This window comes from Oncorhynchus gorbuscha, linkage group LG04, assembly GCF_021184085.1.
Source record: "Oncorhynchus gorbuscha isolate QuinsamMale2020 ecotype Even-year linkage group LG04, OgorEven_v1.0, whole genome shotgun sequence".
NCBI classification, from domain to species: Eukaryota; Metazoa; Chordata; class Actinopteri; order Salmoniformes; family Salmonidae; genus Oncorhynchus; species Oncorhynchus gorbuscha.
Genome location: NC_060176.1, coordinates 56,584,500 through 56,600,029, shown reverse-complemented (window position 1 = coordinate 56,600,029; position 15,530 = coordinate 56,584,500). Strand labels below are relative to the sequence as shown.

General features: G+C 41.6%; 1 protein-coding gene across 5 annotated transcripts in view; it reads left to right on the top strand.

Moving 5' to 3' along the window:
- LOC124034337 (bridging integrator 3-like) overlaps positions 1 to 14,792 on the top strand; it is a 51,372-nt gene extending 36,580 nt beyond the window's left edge. For all 5 annotated transcript variants that reach the window (XM_046347399.1, XM_046347402.1, XM_046347400.1 and 2 more), the window contains 3 exons: positions 9,123 to 9,265; positions 10,248 to 10,324; positions 13,471 to 14,792. In XM_046347399.1, coding sequence (XP_046203355.1) covers positions 9,123 to 9,265; positions 10,248 to 10,324; positions 13,471 to 13,617 — 367 coding nt within the window. In that variant the 3' untranslated portion in view covers positions 13,618 to 14,792. The remainder of the gene's footprint in view (positions 1 to 9,122; positions 9,266 to 10,247; positions 10,325 to 13,470) is intronic.
- Positions 14,793 to 15,530: the final 738 nt, after the last annotated feature.

Below are 15,530 nucleotides of genomic sequence, written 5' to 3'. Positions count from 1 at the left end.
TTGCCCCACTGTACCTAATAAAAAAATATTTATATAATTTCAAAATGGTCTGCGAAGAACAACATTGGCAATTCAAGCATAGCCAATATGCAGTTTAATATTTTGGGCCTATAGCCTACTGCACAAACCTTATTTCTACAGAACTGTTACAGGCTTACATTTTGAAGATGTTTAAAAACATATATATATATTAAAATCTGAGCGGTAGATCTCGGCTTGCATTTTAACTCGGAAAGTGATCTTGACTCAAAAGGTTGGTGACCACTATTTTAGGACGAGGAAAACAAGCCATCAGTCCTGTTGCTGTATATGGCGTTGAAGCTCTGCATATTGTAATTAGACATCAAAGTAGAGGACTGCTCTATTAAACCACCATACATTAAGCTTCCATTAGAAATAAAATGCCATTAGTCCACCAGTAACAGAATGTTAATCATTGTTTCTGAAGTCTCAATAGTCTTGATGTTTTTGTGTCGATCTGTAAGAAAATGTGTGGAATCTTAAATAGAGCCGAGAATGGCCTGAGCCTGGACAGTGTTAATGGAGTTTTTTTAATTTGTCACTTCAATGGGTTGTGTACGTGCCAGAGTATGTGTATTCAAATTTAGGCTACACTTAGTTGGGTAATTAACACTCACTGTATTAGGACAAATATAAGCACCCACCAACATATCCAGGAAATGATGAGCACGAAAATATGCTCTCCCTTTCTCTGTCACTCCATCCCTCCATTCAATTTAAGGGCTTTATTGGCATAGGAAACATATGTTAACATTGCCAAAGCAAGTGAACTAGATAATAAACAATAAAAGATTAACAGTAAACATTACACTTACAAAAGTTCCAAAATAATAGACATTTCAAATATCATATGTCTACATACAGTGTTGTAATGATGTACAAGTAGTTAAAGTACAAAAGGGAAAATAAATAAACATTAAATATAGGTTTTATTTACAATGGTGTTTTGTTCTTCACTGGTTGCTCTTTTCTTGTGGCAACAGGTCACAAACGGATTGTTTTCTAATTCTTTTGTGGGTCTGTGTGTATCTGAGGGAAATATGTCTCTCTAATATGGTCATACATTTGGCACGAGGTTAGGAAGTGTAGCTCAGTTTCCACCTCATTTTGTGGGAAGTGTGCACATAGCCTGTCTTCTCTTGAGAGCGGGGGACTGCCTTTGGCGGCCTTTCTCAATAGCAGGTCTATGCTCAGTGAGTCTGTACATAGTAAAATATTTCCTTAATTTTGGGTCAGTCACATTGGTCAGGTATTCTGCCACTGTGTACTCTCTGTTTAGGGCCAAATAGAATTCAAGTTTGCTCAGTTGTTTTTGTTAATTCTTTCCAATGTGTCAAGTATCTTTTTTTTCTCATGATTTGGTTGGGTCGAATTATGTTGCTGTCCTGGCTCTCTGTGTGGTCTGTTTGTGAACATAGCCCCAGGACCAGCTTGCTTAAGGTGCTCTTCACCAGGTTAATTTCTCTGTAGGTGATGACTTTGTAATGGAAGGTTTGGGAATCGCTTCCTTTTAGGTGGTTGTAGAATTTAAAGTCTCTTTTCTGAATTTGGATAATTAGCTGATATTGGCCTAATTCTGCTCTGCATACATTATTTGGTGTTTTACTTTGTACACAGAGGATATTTATCAGAATTCTGCTTGCAGAGTCTCTATTTGGTGTTTGTCCCATTTTGTGAATTCTTGGATGGTGAGCGGACCCCAGACCTCACAACCATAAAGGACAATGGTTTCTATAACTGATTCAAGTATTTTTGGCCAGATCCTAATTTGTATGTGAATTTTATGTTTCTTTCGATGGTATAGAAGGCCCTTGCCTTGTCTATAAGATTGTTCACAGCTTTGTGGAAGTTACCTGTGGCGCTGATGTTTAGGCCGAGGTATATCATTTTTTTGTGCGCTCTAGTGCAATGGTGTCTAGATGGAATTTGTATTCGTGTTCCTGGCAACTGGACATTTTTTGGAACACCATTATTTTTGTCTTACTGATATTTACTGTCAGGGCCCAGGTCTGACAGAATCTGTGCAGAAGATCTAGGTGCTGCTGTAGGCCCTCCTTGGTTGGGGAGAGAAGCACTAGATCATCAGCAAACACTAGTCATTTGGCTTCAGATTCTAGTAGGGTGATGCCGGGTGTTGCAGACTGTTCTAGTGCCCTCACCAATTTGTTGATATATATGTTGAAGAGAGTGGAGCTTAAGCTGGTACCCTGTCTCACCACCAGGCCCCGGGAAAGAAATGTGTGTGTTTTTTGCCAATTGTAACCGCACACTTGCTGTTTGTGTACATGGATTTTATAATGTTGTATATTTCCCCCCAACACCACTTTCCATGAATTTGTATATCAGGTCCTCATGCCAAATTGAGTCGAAAGCTTTTTTGAAGACTTTGCCTATATTTTGGTTTGTTTGTCAATTAGGGTGTGCATGGTGAATACGTGGTCTGTCGTACAGTAATATAGTAAAAAGCCAATTTGACATTTGCTCAGTACATTGTTTTCGCTGAGGAAATGTACGAGTCTATCCCACGGTAGTTATTGGGGTCAAATTTGTCTCCACATTTGTGGATTGGGGTGATCAGTCCTTGGCTCCACATATTGGGGAATATACCAGAGCTGAGGATGATGTTTAAGTGTAGCCAATTGGAAGTTGTGGTCTGTATATTTTATAATTTCATTTAGGATACCATCAACACCACATGCCTTTTGGGGTTGGAGGGTTTGTAATTGTGTCCTGTTGTTTAATTACATTCAATGTAATTGGATAGTCCAGTGGGTTCTGGTAGTCTTTAATAGTTGATTCTAAGATTTGTATATGTTTTTGCTGTTTGTTCTTTGTTATAGAAGTGGTTTATCCATACATCTCCGTTTTGGATAGATAACTCTTCATGTTGTTGTTTGTTTAGAGGTTTCCAATTTTCCCAGAAGTGGTTCGATTATATGGATTCTTCAATTACATTGAGCTGATTTCTGACGTGCTGTTCCTTCTTTTTCCGAAGTGTATTTCTGTATTGTTTTTGTGATTCACCTTAGTGAAGGCATAGGCTCCGGTCTTATGGGTCTCTATGTTTTCCATTGGTTAGGTTTCTCAATTTCTTTCTGAGGTTTTTGCATTCTTCATCAAACCATTTGTCATTGTTGTTAATGTTCTTAGGTTGTCTGCTTGAAATGTTTAGATTTGATAGGGAAGCTGAGAGTTCAAATGTACTGTTTAGGTTTTTTTACTGCCAAGTTTACACCTTCACTATTACAGTGAAATGTTTTGTACAGGAAATTGTCTAGAATGGATTGAATTTGTTGCCTAATTGTTATTTGGTAGATTTCCACACTACTTTCCTTCCATTAATAGTATTTCTTAATAGTATTCCGTTCCTTTGGCTTTGATGCCTCATGATTGAGCAAAGCTCTGTTCAAGTAGACTGATTTGGCTGTGATCTGATAGGGGTGTCAGTGGGCTGACTGTGAATGCTCTACAAGACTGGGTTGAGGTCAGTAATAAAGTAGACTACATTACTACTTTAGCTATAGGTGTACCTACCATAGGAGTCCCCGCAACGCCTATCATTGACTATGTACATACCCAGGGTCCGACCGAGCTGCAGGAGTTGTGACCAGTTTTTGTTAGTTATGTTGTCGCAGTTGTGTCTAGTGGGGCATATGGCAGAGGGAATGCGGTCACCTCCCAGGTAGGTGTTTGTCCCACTGTGTGCTGAGGGTGTCAGGTTCTTGTCCAGTTCTGGCATTTAGGTTGCCACAGACTAGTACATGCTTCTCTGTTGAGATAATGTCCTTATTCATTTCTTGCCAAATGTTCCTGTTTTGACTCATTTAATAGAGTGGGTTAGGTCACCTATATACCAAATTAGCATACCCCCTGAGTCTCTTCCCTGTTTCACACCTGGTAGTTTGGTGGATGGGACTACGATCTCTCTCGCTCTCTCTCAGGGGGGACAGTGAATGACATCAGGGTATTTATATGTAGGGATGGGCATTTGACATTCTTTGACTGTTCAAGTACCCGCACTCTTTTTTTTCGAGTACTCGAATGGAAAAGCAAATCTATTTTTAGAACTCAAGGCCCGCACTGGAAAAGAAATATTGCACGTTTATCTATATGCCAACAGACCGCAACAATGCCTAATTTATCATAACCATTACAGATAACAAATCCTAATTGCTAAATTGCCCCATATATAATCTGTCATTAAAATGTACATTAATTTATTGAAACCGTAATATCAACTGTTTATATTACATTGTGGAACACAATCTTTAAAAAGGCAGTAACCTCAGCAGTGGTGCTTGCTTCAGAAAGCCTTGTTTATTTATTTAGCAGACAAGATGTTCTTATTTCTCGAGCCCTTATCATAGTCAAGACACACCTATTTCATTGTAAAGAAATTGAATATAACAGAATAAAATATAACATTATTTTTCCAAATGTAAAAAGTTGCCTTTGTGAAGTAATTCACATCTCGTGCCTGGAACAGTTCTTTTCAAAGAGTGATCATTTGAAACCTGGCTCAATTTGGCCAGTTGAAATATAACAAAATCTGAGTTACAAACCAAAATCTGTCTTCTTTTCGATATACAGATGTTCTATTTAGTTTATTCTGCCTGTTCTCTGGAATTTAAGTGGATGTACATTTCCACATTGAACATTGTATGGTGATGAATTACAGCCATGACATCAGTTTGGTGAGTAGGCCTATGCTCAATGATTCTGATGAATGTACGCTCTTTGTCTTTATCAAACCATTTTTGCATATTTTCAGTGTGGAACTTGTCAATGTTTAGGGGGGTTATAGCCTAGGGCCCTAGGCTAACCAATTCTAAATGGCACTAGCAGTTTGCAAAGTAGCATAAGCGAGAAATAGACGGGACGCAATTATTCCAAAACTGTAGCTCCTTGTTGGAACACATATTTTCCTACTTCAATCAAATAGTCCATTTTGAATTTGTGATAAAACTTGACAAGGAATATATATTGTGTATCCCATCATATTTGTTTTATAGACTTGTATTTCTGTAAGCCTAACATGGAACCCAAACCGGCTGCGCGTGTGCGCCATCGTGCATAAATGTATTTTGTCCCCCTACACCAAACGCGATCACGACACGCAGGTTAAAATATCAAAACAAACTCTGAACCAATGCAATTAATTAGGGGACAGGTCGAAAAGCATTAAACATGCAAATTTAGCTAGTTAGCTTGCACTTGCTAGCTAATTTGTCCTATTTAGCTAGCTTGCTGTTGCTAACTAATTTGTCCTGGGATATAAACATTCTGTTGTTATTTACCTGAAATGCACAAGGTCCTCTGACAATTAATCCACACATAAAACGGTCAACTGAATCGTTTCTAGTCATCACTCCTCCTTCCAGACTTTTTCATCTTTGAACTTTATATGGTGATTGGCATCTACACTTTCATAGTATTACCATGACGACCGGCAAAACAGTTCATCTTTCAATCAGCCATGTGGGTATAACCAATGAGATGGCACGTGGGTATCTGCTTCTATAAACCAATAAGGAGATGGGAGAGGCAGGGCTTGCAGCATGATCTGCGTCAGAAATAGGAATTACTTCTATTTTAGCCCTTGGCAACGCAGACGCACGTTGGCGCAATAATTGAATAACATATATTCCTACATTTATTTTGCAACGCTCGCACATGCAATGCGAGTGGTATAGTCCGGGTATAAGGAGCTTGTGTGCGCACTCAGAACGCGTGTGTGGAGGGAGGAGTCGGAATGCAATTGAGTGAATGAGATATGGAGGGGAAAGGGAATTTAAGGAGAACAGTGTGATGCTTGACTTGTTTTCTTTTTTGTTGTTCCTTGGAAAGGTGCATGTACAAATGGAACATTAGTCAAAGCCAATTATCTTTGTCTTCAAGACAAAATGTCACTTGCCCGTTCTGGCAGCCACAAAGCACATTCTACCAAATAGTTTTACAGTATTTAAAAAAAGTGATCTCTGGTTAAAGATCGAGCTTTGATGTCCGTTTGAGGACTCGATTACTCATACCTAAGGGGGAGTGAGTGGGTATGAGGCCTCCTATCCTAACCCTTTCTGCTTTGTTGCTCTTTTAGGTGAGACAGAATGCAGCCCTGTTGTAAGACCTGGGGTTAGGGAAGAAAGTGACTGCCCCTGACACTCTGGTTCATTTAGTCTACTTTGGGAGTTACTCAAGGTGCTGTTTTGTTTTCTGTCACTGTCAGATTGAAGCAATTAAATGTGTTTTACGGGGGTGTCTCAAAATTATGCAGCCTATAAGATAGCCTACATTTTAGTTCACAATCACAGATTTTTAGTTATTTTAGACATTTTTTTCTGCTCTTGCCTTATAGCTGACCCTGTAAAACAACACATTTCACCTATCTGGTGAATGTGACAATAAAACCATATATTTTTTATATCTGGTGTATCAGGTATCTATCTAGCTTGCGTGAGTCGTCCTCCCACTTTCGATCAACAGAGACAAAGCATCAGGCATGTTGCGGCAGAGCAAACCTTCCCTATCAAAACAGAGGTTCTGTTGGCACTCTAGCCTTCACGCAACACTTAGCCTCTCAGTGACTTTGTATTTTCATTACGCATAAATAATGCCTTATGTGATTGCGTAAACTTGGCTTTCATTGTGTTACTTCCTCATTTCATAGACAATGAGACATGGAAGGTGAACATGTTCTTAGAGAGGCCTTTTGTCATGTGACAGTGTTCAGTGGACCGGTCAGTCAACCTGCCAGACTACTGTCTCTGCTCCGGCAGGGCTGGTTGGTCCAGACTTGGGCTTGTCTGGCTGGCTGTCTGGTTGTGTCGGTCCGGCTGTGGATCAACATGTCATAAACAAGCTCTCGTCCAGCTGCTTTTTCCATCCAGCCAGCCACCACACCCTGACTGACCTGTCACACAGACAGTGGTGGTGCGCCCTTGGTCCAGCAGAGCTTAGGCCTAGACGAGGCCGGATTAAATATAGGCTGGTCTGGAGCCGACTTGTCAGTATGTGGAAGTCAGACCAGAGACATCTAGGGAAATGTCCAGCCCAGCCAGCGATCCCAAACTATCATTACGCTGTGTGTACAGTGACTTTCAAACACAGCCACTGTCAGCTGAGTCAGCCAGGCTCCCACAGAGCTACTCTTTAGATAGTCTGAGCACAACAGACACATTGGCATCCTCTAGGTATGACAGCATTAGAACAGTGACCTCCTAATATCGGCTCACACAGGTGTTCTCTCAGTCACATCATTAAGAGAAAGGAAGTGGTGGTCTTCCTGACTGTCGGAAACCTCCTACCTACAATGTGATCATGTGTGAGTGACCCAGATGTTATCATTACTACTCTATTGTGATGTAGTCTGAAGTGAGAGCATCTGATCACATGGCACCTCATGATGCCGTGCAGAGGTGGTGTGAAGTGAGGTGCTCTGGAGGAGGAGAATGCGGTCAGCCTTTATGTCTTTAATGAGTCAGTGTGGTGTGTATTGTTGTCATGGGCCAATGGAATCGTGTCGGAGTGCATTCATGCTTAGGGGGGCGGTTGTGTAATCCCCTGGCACTTGAAGTATGTGTACACTACACTGGAGCAAGAGACAGATCGTAAATTACTAGAGGAAGGCATCCACCCAGCCTGGCTGCCTGCCGTAAACTGGGCCAAAGTGTTGTTTTATAAATAGAGGGAGAGCGTGGGTCGTGGGGCTGGGCTCTGTGACGTCGCCAAAACGATACAGGGCCGCTCCCTTCTAAACTTCCTGTGGGAAACAATCTACAGCTTGTCTTAGGCTGAGCCCAGGTCACGTCACGCTGCCCAACTCCCCCCACCCCAGCTGGCCACCCCCTCACAGGGCTTATTCTACTCTTTGTTGAGGCAGACTGGATTTCGCAACCTCTTGTCAGGTCCATTGTGGATTCCCCTCACCTGTGGTATATTAAGAAGGGGACCAGGAGAATTGGCTCATTGTTTGAGGAAAAAATGAATCACTGGCACACTGTACACTAGTGAGAGTAGCAGACGTTCAAGGAACTAGGCTATAGCTAGCTGCAGCCTGTATGGAATCCTCCCAGATGAATCATAGAAAAACTAAGAATTGTCATCAGGTTATGAAACTTAGACCTGGGTAAACATGCATGATGAATGTGACACCTGACTTACTGTGCCTATATAGAATCATACAAAGTACATTAAAGTGCTCTCAAATGTGTGAAAATCCAGATGTCTAGTTAGACATCTCCACCATTGACTTAATGGTTAGTCTATAATGGTAAGATTTTCTGACTAAACAGGGTTGCAACCGTTTTATTTTTCTAGTTTGGAAAATGTAAATCTTTTGCAAATTAAGTGGTGTAGCTGCATTTCTGTACTGTATTTCCCATAAAAACAGAACGTACAGAAACAGTGTGTTGGAGCAAAGTAAGTCCCGGGATGAGGCACGGACTCCTGTTGCTAAGTTACAAATGTGTTTCCTATTTTTAGTACCTGAGACAAGGATTCTTTCGGAAAGATTGTGTTTTCATTTTGAATAAAATCATTGAAACCAATTGAATTATTTCATGTCCTTTGCGCTATAGTAGTTAAATAAAAATTGGAGTCGGTTTGACCGAAAATTGGCCTCCTTGGTTGTTTGAAAGTGACTCCAGTCTACACTAAGATGTCTCCTACTTGAGAACACTTTTCTGTGCTGCATGGTATCGATCCACAAGAACTCACATGAGTACTTCAACAAGTTGGTGGTTTAGAAAAAGCTTATTCTTTCTTGTCTAGTGTTGCAATACTTTTTTCAATGCACGTTTATTATTTTAAGACAACAACTTAGGTTCATTTTGCATGATTTGCATGATTTGTTTAGATTTATTGGTCTGTATTGCGGACACATTGCATTATGTAGGAAGTTTCATTCATATTGTCAATAGACAGCTGTTTCTCTGACAGGCTCTTGTCTGTATGTCCATGTACACAGAGCAATGTCATGTCTCGTTATGTCCACATCTCATGTACAAAGCAGTCACTTTGGCTCTTTGGTATCTATCGCTCTGTCTCTCAAGGTCTGCCTCTGTGTGTCAGTTCTGATTCACTGTGTCTTTGTCTGTGCGTCTCAGGTACAGCAGTGTGTTCCCCAGCCTCAACATGGCTGTGAAACGAAGGGAGCAGGCTCTACAGGACTACAAGAGGTTACAGTCCAAAGTAGAGAAGTATGAAGAGAAGGAGAAGACGGGGCCCCACCATGGTCAAACTGCACCAGGTACGCTGCTCTTTCAATGTAACGGAGCAGTGCTAACAGCTTCTGCTGGCACATGTTGCCACTTCATCTGTCACTCCATCTCTCTGTTGGGCAGCAGAAGTCCTAGTATGATGTTAGTGTGTTCAATACAATCAAGAAGTGAACAAGGTACAAATGTTGACTGGCTGTGAACAAAAATAGTTGAGCGCAATGCATACTGTACATGTGCTCTCTGTTCACCCACACAAGCTACCAGGCTCTCAAGTATAGCCTTTAGAAAAGACACTGCTGCACATATACAGGCACGTAATTGAGTATTGTAGACACACTCACATAGTCCTCTTCAGCAGCACACACACATTCACAGATATCAATGCAGTGCTGCCTGGGCTCACACCCTCACATGGCTGCCCACCCACACACATTGAAAAAAGCATTGTCAGGGGCACAAAGCCTAAACAGGCCCCCTATCTCCTTGGTCTTTGAATCTCACAGCTCTTAGAGAAATGATCTTGACAAAACACTACCACACCATTTTAACAGACTCACTAAGGACGGACACACAGAGTAGATTCTCAAGATAAACATGAGTGCTCACAGGTGATGCTGTTACCCCCCCCCCCCCCCCCCACGAACATACACACACATCATGCACTCTAAATTATACATATTCGTTTCTTTATGCTATATATCATTTCTTTATGCCCACCAATAGACTACGTACGAGTACATCACACATCATCCTGATCAGCGGTGGTGTGGTCTGCACACAGCCAAGTCTTCCCACATAACCCACTCCTCTTCACTTGTGGTCGTGATTAGTCTTTTTCTTTTTTTCTCTATTGTTCTGCGTCAGAACACATTTTCATTCTCCTATTGTTTTTCATGGTTATTGACAGATGACATTCCTGAGAACGTAGCTGGAATGTGATTGTTGAGACTCCATAGTAATGATGTGTGTTTTGTTGAAGTGTTGACCTGTCTTCTGTTTGCCCCCGGCCAGGCCAGGGAGGAGCTGAGTTCTACCACAGCCTCATCGACTACTTTCAGCCCAGCTTTGAGGCACTCATCCGGGCACAGGTGAGCTATAGTGAGCTGGGTGCACACATACCCAGTTTTACTCCCGTGAGCCATCTTTGCAATGCATATATACATGCACAGTTATGAATTATTAGACCTAGGTATGTATAAGCATTCAGTTGATACACAAAACTTGTTCACATCTGTCCAATCCCAGGCCGAAAAGTTTCCAATGGGTTTTATTTGCAATTTTAGCAGATTGTTGATCTGTAGTGTTGTATTGCCCCCAGCTGTCTGTTGACCAACAGCAGAGAGGGTGGTAGTGGAGTGGAGAGAGAGTGTAATCCTTCCTGTCTCCCTCCACATAGTCTTAATGTGATTAACCCCCCACGCCTCCCTGATTAGCCCGGGAGGCCCAGGTCTGTCTGTCTATCTGTCTGGCTCCAGCCCTTCTAACCTGCAAGCCCGTCTCGCTTTAACCAGACCAGCAGCTGAGCCGGGCACCCTCAACCGTCGCCCACACCTACCCCCGCGCACCCCACCTCAGCCATGTCATTTTGTTTTTGGGATAGAGACTGGCACACGCCTAATCAGATTGAGTACTGGCCACGTCACTAGGCCAGGCTGGCACCCCACCCCCAAACACGCTGACAGACCGAAAGCTGCCTATCAGACTCAAACAACATTTAGTCATTGATACAACCAGGCTAGCCCAGTGGGGGTTCAAAGGAAGTTGATATTTGCGCCCTTTGATCTATCCATAGTCCTGTCTTCCGTGACAGAGTTCTTTACTTTCTCTGTGTTTCTGTTAGATTACAACAAGGGGGTAGGCTTGTATGTGATGACTGTTACTGGAAGACTGGAAGTGAATGGAGCCCTCCTGGGCTGGCTGAGTAAAGACAGACTTGTGTAACAGCAGCGTAGCCTGATCTTCACAGCTCAGGAGATGGTGTCACTGGAGGCAGTCTGAATAAACTTGGCAGCTGCCATTAGGTCTCTGGTAATCTTGTTAATTGATCAGGATTATCTCCTCCATAGTAGCTCTGTAATGTAACACTGGACATCACCTCTCCCTAGAATGATGATTGTAGAAACATGGATCCAATGCCCTATAAGATAAGGATTTAATAAAGACAGGTTGTGGATATAAAACTATTGGGTGAAGATTTTGGTCCTTCCCACTGTTAGTGTCCCTTTTTCAGTGCTCCTTCCTCTATGGACATTGGAGCAGGTCTGTACTCAGTCATCTGCAAAGAATGACTTGAAACAGTAATGAGGGCCCTCTGAAGGCAATGCGCTGATGACTCAAATTCAAAAGCTCATCTCTAACTCCAGAACATTGTGAATGGAGGCGGGGGGTGCGCAGTTGGGCCAGAGGGACAGACTCCAGTGCTGGGCTGGTCTACACACCCACTCCTCCAACACAGCCGCTCCTGGGTGGTCAGTCAGCACAGCAGCCCATGCACGGTCTGGACTCCCACTCCCCCGGACCTGCTGCATGGCTCCCAGGGTGCCCTCACAATGCCTTCCTTTGTTCTGAGCTCTAGCACCACTAGCAGGAGTTTCATGAAATGGCTATGAATGGGACGCAATGCTCTGCTGTGATCGGATGTGTCTGTCCACCTGTACAGATGCTGGATAATTGAGACATTGTCTGAGTGTGGATTCCCTGTGGTTGTTCTTGGTTAGGGTGTTCTGTACTGCTTGTACTAGCAGAAAGAAATGTGTTCTTTTGACACGCTACTGTCATAATGATTTAGTTATATTGCACTTCTCCTGAGTTAATTGATAGACCAGGTTGATAGAGATGGGATCTTATTGGATGCCCAATTTTTTTTCTTCTCATGTACTGTATGTTTTTTAAATGTTGTTAGTGAAATAAAGAGTTGAGGTCAGATGAGTCGGTGTAGCTCTCTGTCTAAATACATATTTAGTCATCAGGGTGACAGGGGTTGTATTTGGTCATTTGTAAAAAATAAAAAATACATATATATATTTAAAAAAGGTAATATAAATAATTGTGAATTTGGCCATTGGCTCCTTTTCATAGGTGGTCCGTGGAGTTTATGGCACATGATTACTGGGCTAATTGTAGAGACTGGATGGCATAAAGGATGTTCACCCCAGACCGGACACAGTGATCTGGTGTACATTATAACTGACATGTATCCCATAGCTTTTTCACCAAGCCACTTTTTAAATGAAAAATATCCGCTTTGCCCCCACATACACTGGTAACCCAATACTCATGGCCCACTCATGTGGTCTAGGTGACAGAGTTCGGTATAAACACAGAGGCTTTTCAAACTGGGTTCCTCTTCCGGTTAGTCACTGGGTATACCAACTAGCTTCTGTTAATATAACTGGACTGAAGCTGGCACACGTCTTGTGGAATAGACATTTGGATAGTTAATCACAGTTCAAATGTAATTAGTTGAAAATGGCTACATGATCATTTCTCTACCAGCATGCATCCTGTGACAAATCTCTTACAGTTGCATGTGGTTACGTCTTCTCCCTACCCGAGAGAGAGAGCTTCATTTTCCTATCTGAAATGGCCTGTCTCTCTATTCTTCAATGCCTTGATCTGCCAGCAGCTCTTCTTTTATTCCAGCCTCTATGCAGAACACACGTGTGCATTTCCAAATAAGTCCGAAATGCCCCCTAAAGTGCACTGTAGCGTATGCATCGCTGCATGAATAAATATTGAAATGTGTGTGGGTTTCAAGGGGTTGTATTTCCCAGTACTTTCATTCTCGGCCCACTCTTCTGGAGTCTTGTAATGTGATTAAAGTCTATTAATCATCAAAGCATCTCTCCTGGGATCCTGACTCATGAACTGGGGGAAGAAGCAGGGGTGGGATGTGTCAAGAAAGCTTTCAGCGAACACTCTCTATCTCATGTTCAGATTGGGAGAGAAAAGGCAGGGTCACTACCCACTGAAGAGCTGGGGTTTGGGCTTTGTTTTAGTTGTTTTATTTCTACGGGCTCGCTCCTTTACTTCTGAATGGCTTCTCATTAGTGTAGGTGAAGGGCTATAGGACCGTGAGCCTCTGCATGTTGTAAGTAAACTGTAGCTAGATTGTGGGGGTGGACTGGGCAGGGTTCTGATTTGAACTTTAACTGCTCTCTTTCCGTAAGACCCTCATCGTCTTAAAGTTTTCCACCCCAGTAAATTCACCATTATCTTTCCTGCTCTCTTTCAGGTGGTGTACTTCACGGAGATGCACAATATTTTCAGTGAGTTGACGGATCAGATCGACCAGGCAGGGCTGAGTGGTGAGCAGAGGGAGAGGGAGAATGAAGCCAAGCTGAGTGAGCTGCGTGCTCTGTCCTTAGTCGCTGATGACTGAGAGAGAACACCAAGGAGAGGAAGGGCTCGCTCTATACATATGGACTTGACTCCTTTCCAACCTCAGTGAATGGATTGCTCTTCAGAATCCTTCTCACTGTGCAAATGGACATATCCTAATCTTCAACTGTTTCTTGCACTCATCTTCCCACCTCTCTCACATCTCTCATTTGACCCTTTCCTCACGTCTAAAGAAACACTGATAGCAACTCCAAGCATTTTACCTGCCATCAGCCAAGTGCTATTATCATAAGCCAATATGTATATATTTTTTTAAATGATGGAATGAAACCGTTCTAAGAACTCATTTGTGGGTCACACCATAGAATTACACATAGAACTATAGATGTGTAGGATATCTGTGGATCACAATTTCTTCTCAAAGCTGCATACTTGTTTTTGATCATTTGAGTTTTGTAATCTTTTCCAAATCAAGGTAAACACCAATATGGAATTTATTGTAACAAATTGGTGGTACTGTATTGAACACTCGTATTTAAATGTTATCGGACTAGAGGAAGTGTAGGTCAGAAAGCTACATTCATCTGAATCTCTGTATTTCTCCCTCCCTTAAGGTTTACAGTGATCTAGCCTGTGCATTGTGGCCCAGGAGCTTATTTGTTGGGGTAAAATATATATATATTGAAAGTAGTATTTAACACTAGCCACTCCAGCTTCCCGGCTATGGATATATGTCGAACTCTTTCAACTCCAGACCTCTGATGGTGACTGTATAAAAGGTGTCAAAATGTTTGTTTGTTCCCTAATCGTCCCCTACTAAATCTGACAGATAGTCCTTGTACCCTTCTCTCGTTCTTCTTCACGTACAGTAGGTTTACAAGTCGAGCTAGAGTACTTGCCTTCCAAAAGCAACTCTCTTGCTCCCTCTAGTGACACTTACTGTTCATTGTTCCCATAGCTTTCCTTCATTTGACCGTTATCGAAGTGGTTCTTTGTTCCATTGTTTGTCCTCAGATTCATTATTGATTTAAACTCTCCAGTAAATGTTCCTACTACATAACAGATCAAATAAAACTAGGAGAGGACTATGTCATGACTGTAAGTCGCTTTGGATAAAAGCGTCTGCTAAATGGCATTTATTATTATTATTATTATGTCTATCAGTTATCACTTAGTGGTCCTTCTGTAGCTCAGTTGGTAGAGCATGGCGCTTGTAACGCCAGGGTAGTGGGTTCGATCCCCGGGACCACCCATACGTAGAATGTATGCACACATGACTGTAAGTCGCTTTGGATAAAAGCGCCTGCTAAATGGCATATATTATTATTATTATATTAGTTATTGCCTAAGTGGAGGTCATGCATATGATTGAACTATTATACCCACATTTGTTGCATATTTATTAATGGAAAATGCTTCTGAGGATGAAATTGTTCCTTAGAATTCCCTCAACATGACAAATTGACTGTTTTTCTATGAACAATGCAATGAATGTTCATTTTCTTTGTGGACAGCTATGTACAAAATGCATTATTGACTAAATGTGGATTTAAACATTTTAAAAATCTTATCCAAAACATAGTTCTAGTTCAACTTAATTACCATTATTATTGAGTGAGAAACATGACTTGTAATCTGTTATGTTAATGGTCTTTATGAAGCTGTTTGTTATTTAGCTCTTACTTACAATCCTGTTTAGACATTGTTTTCAGTAAAGCTTTTTCCATTGTCATTTTCTATGAACAACCATGCAATAAATGGATGTAAGAAGTCTCCTTCAGAGATCATACACTTCAACTAAATGAAATTGACTGATGATAATCAGTTTCTTTATGAAGGATCATACAATAATATTTCTACATTGTTGGGAATTAGTAAAAATAGTGTCCAGTGAACATATTTCATCAATATTCAGTTTGTTCTTCCCATTTACAAATTCACTATTTAATGGCA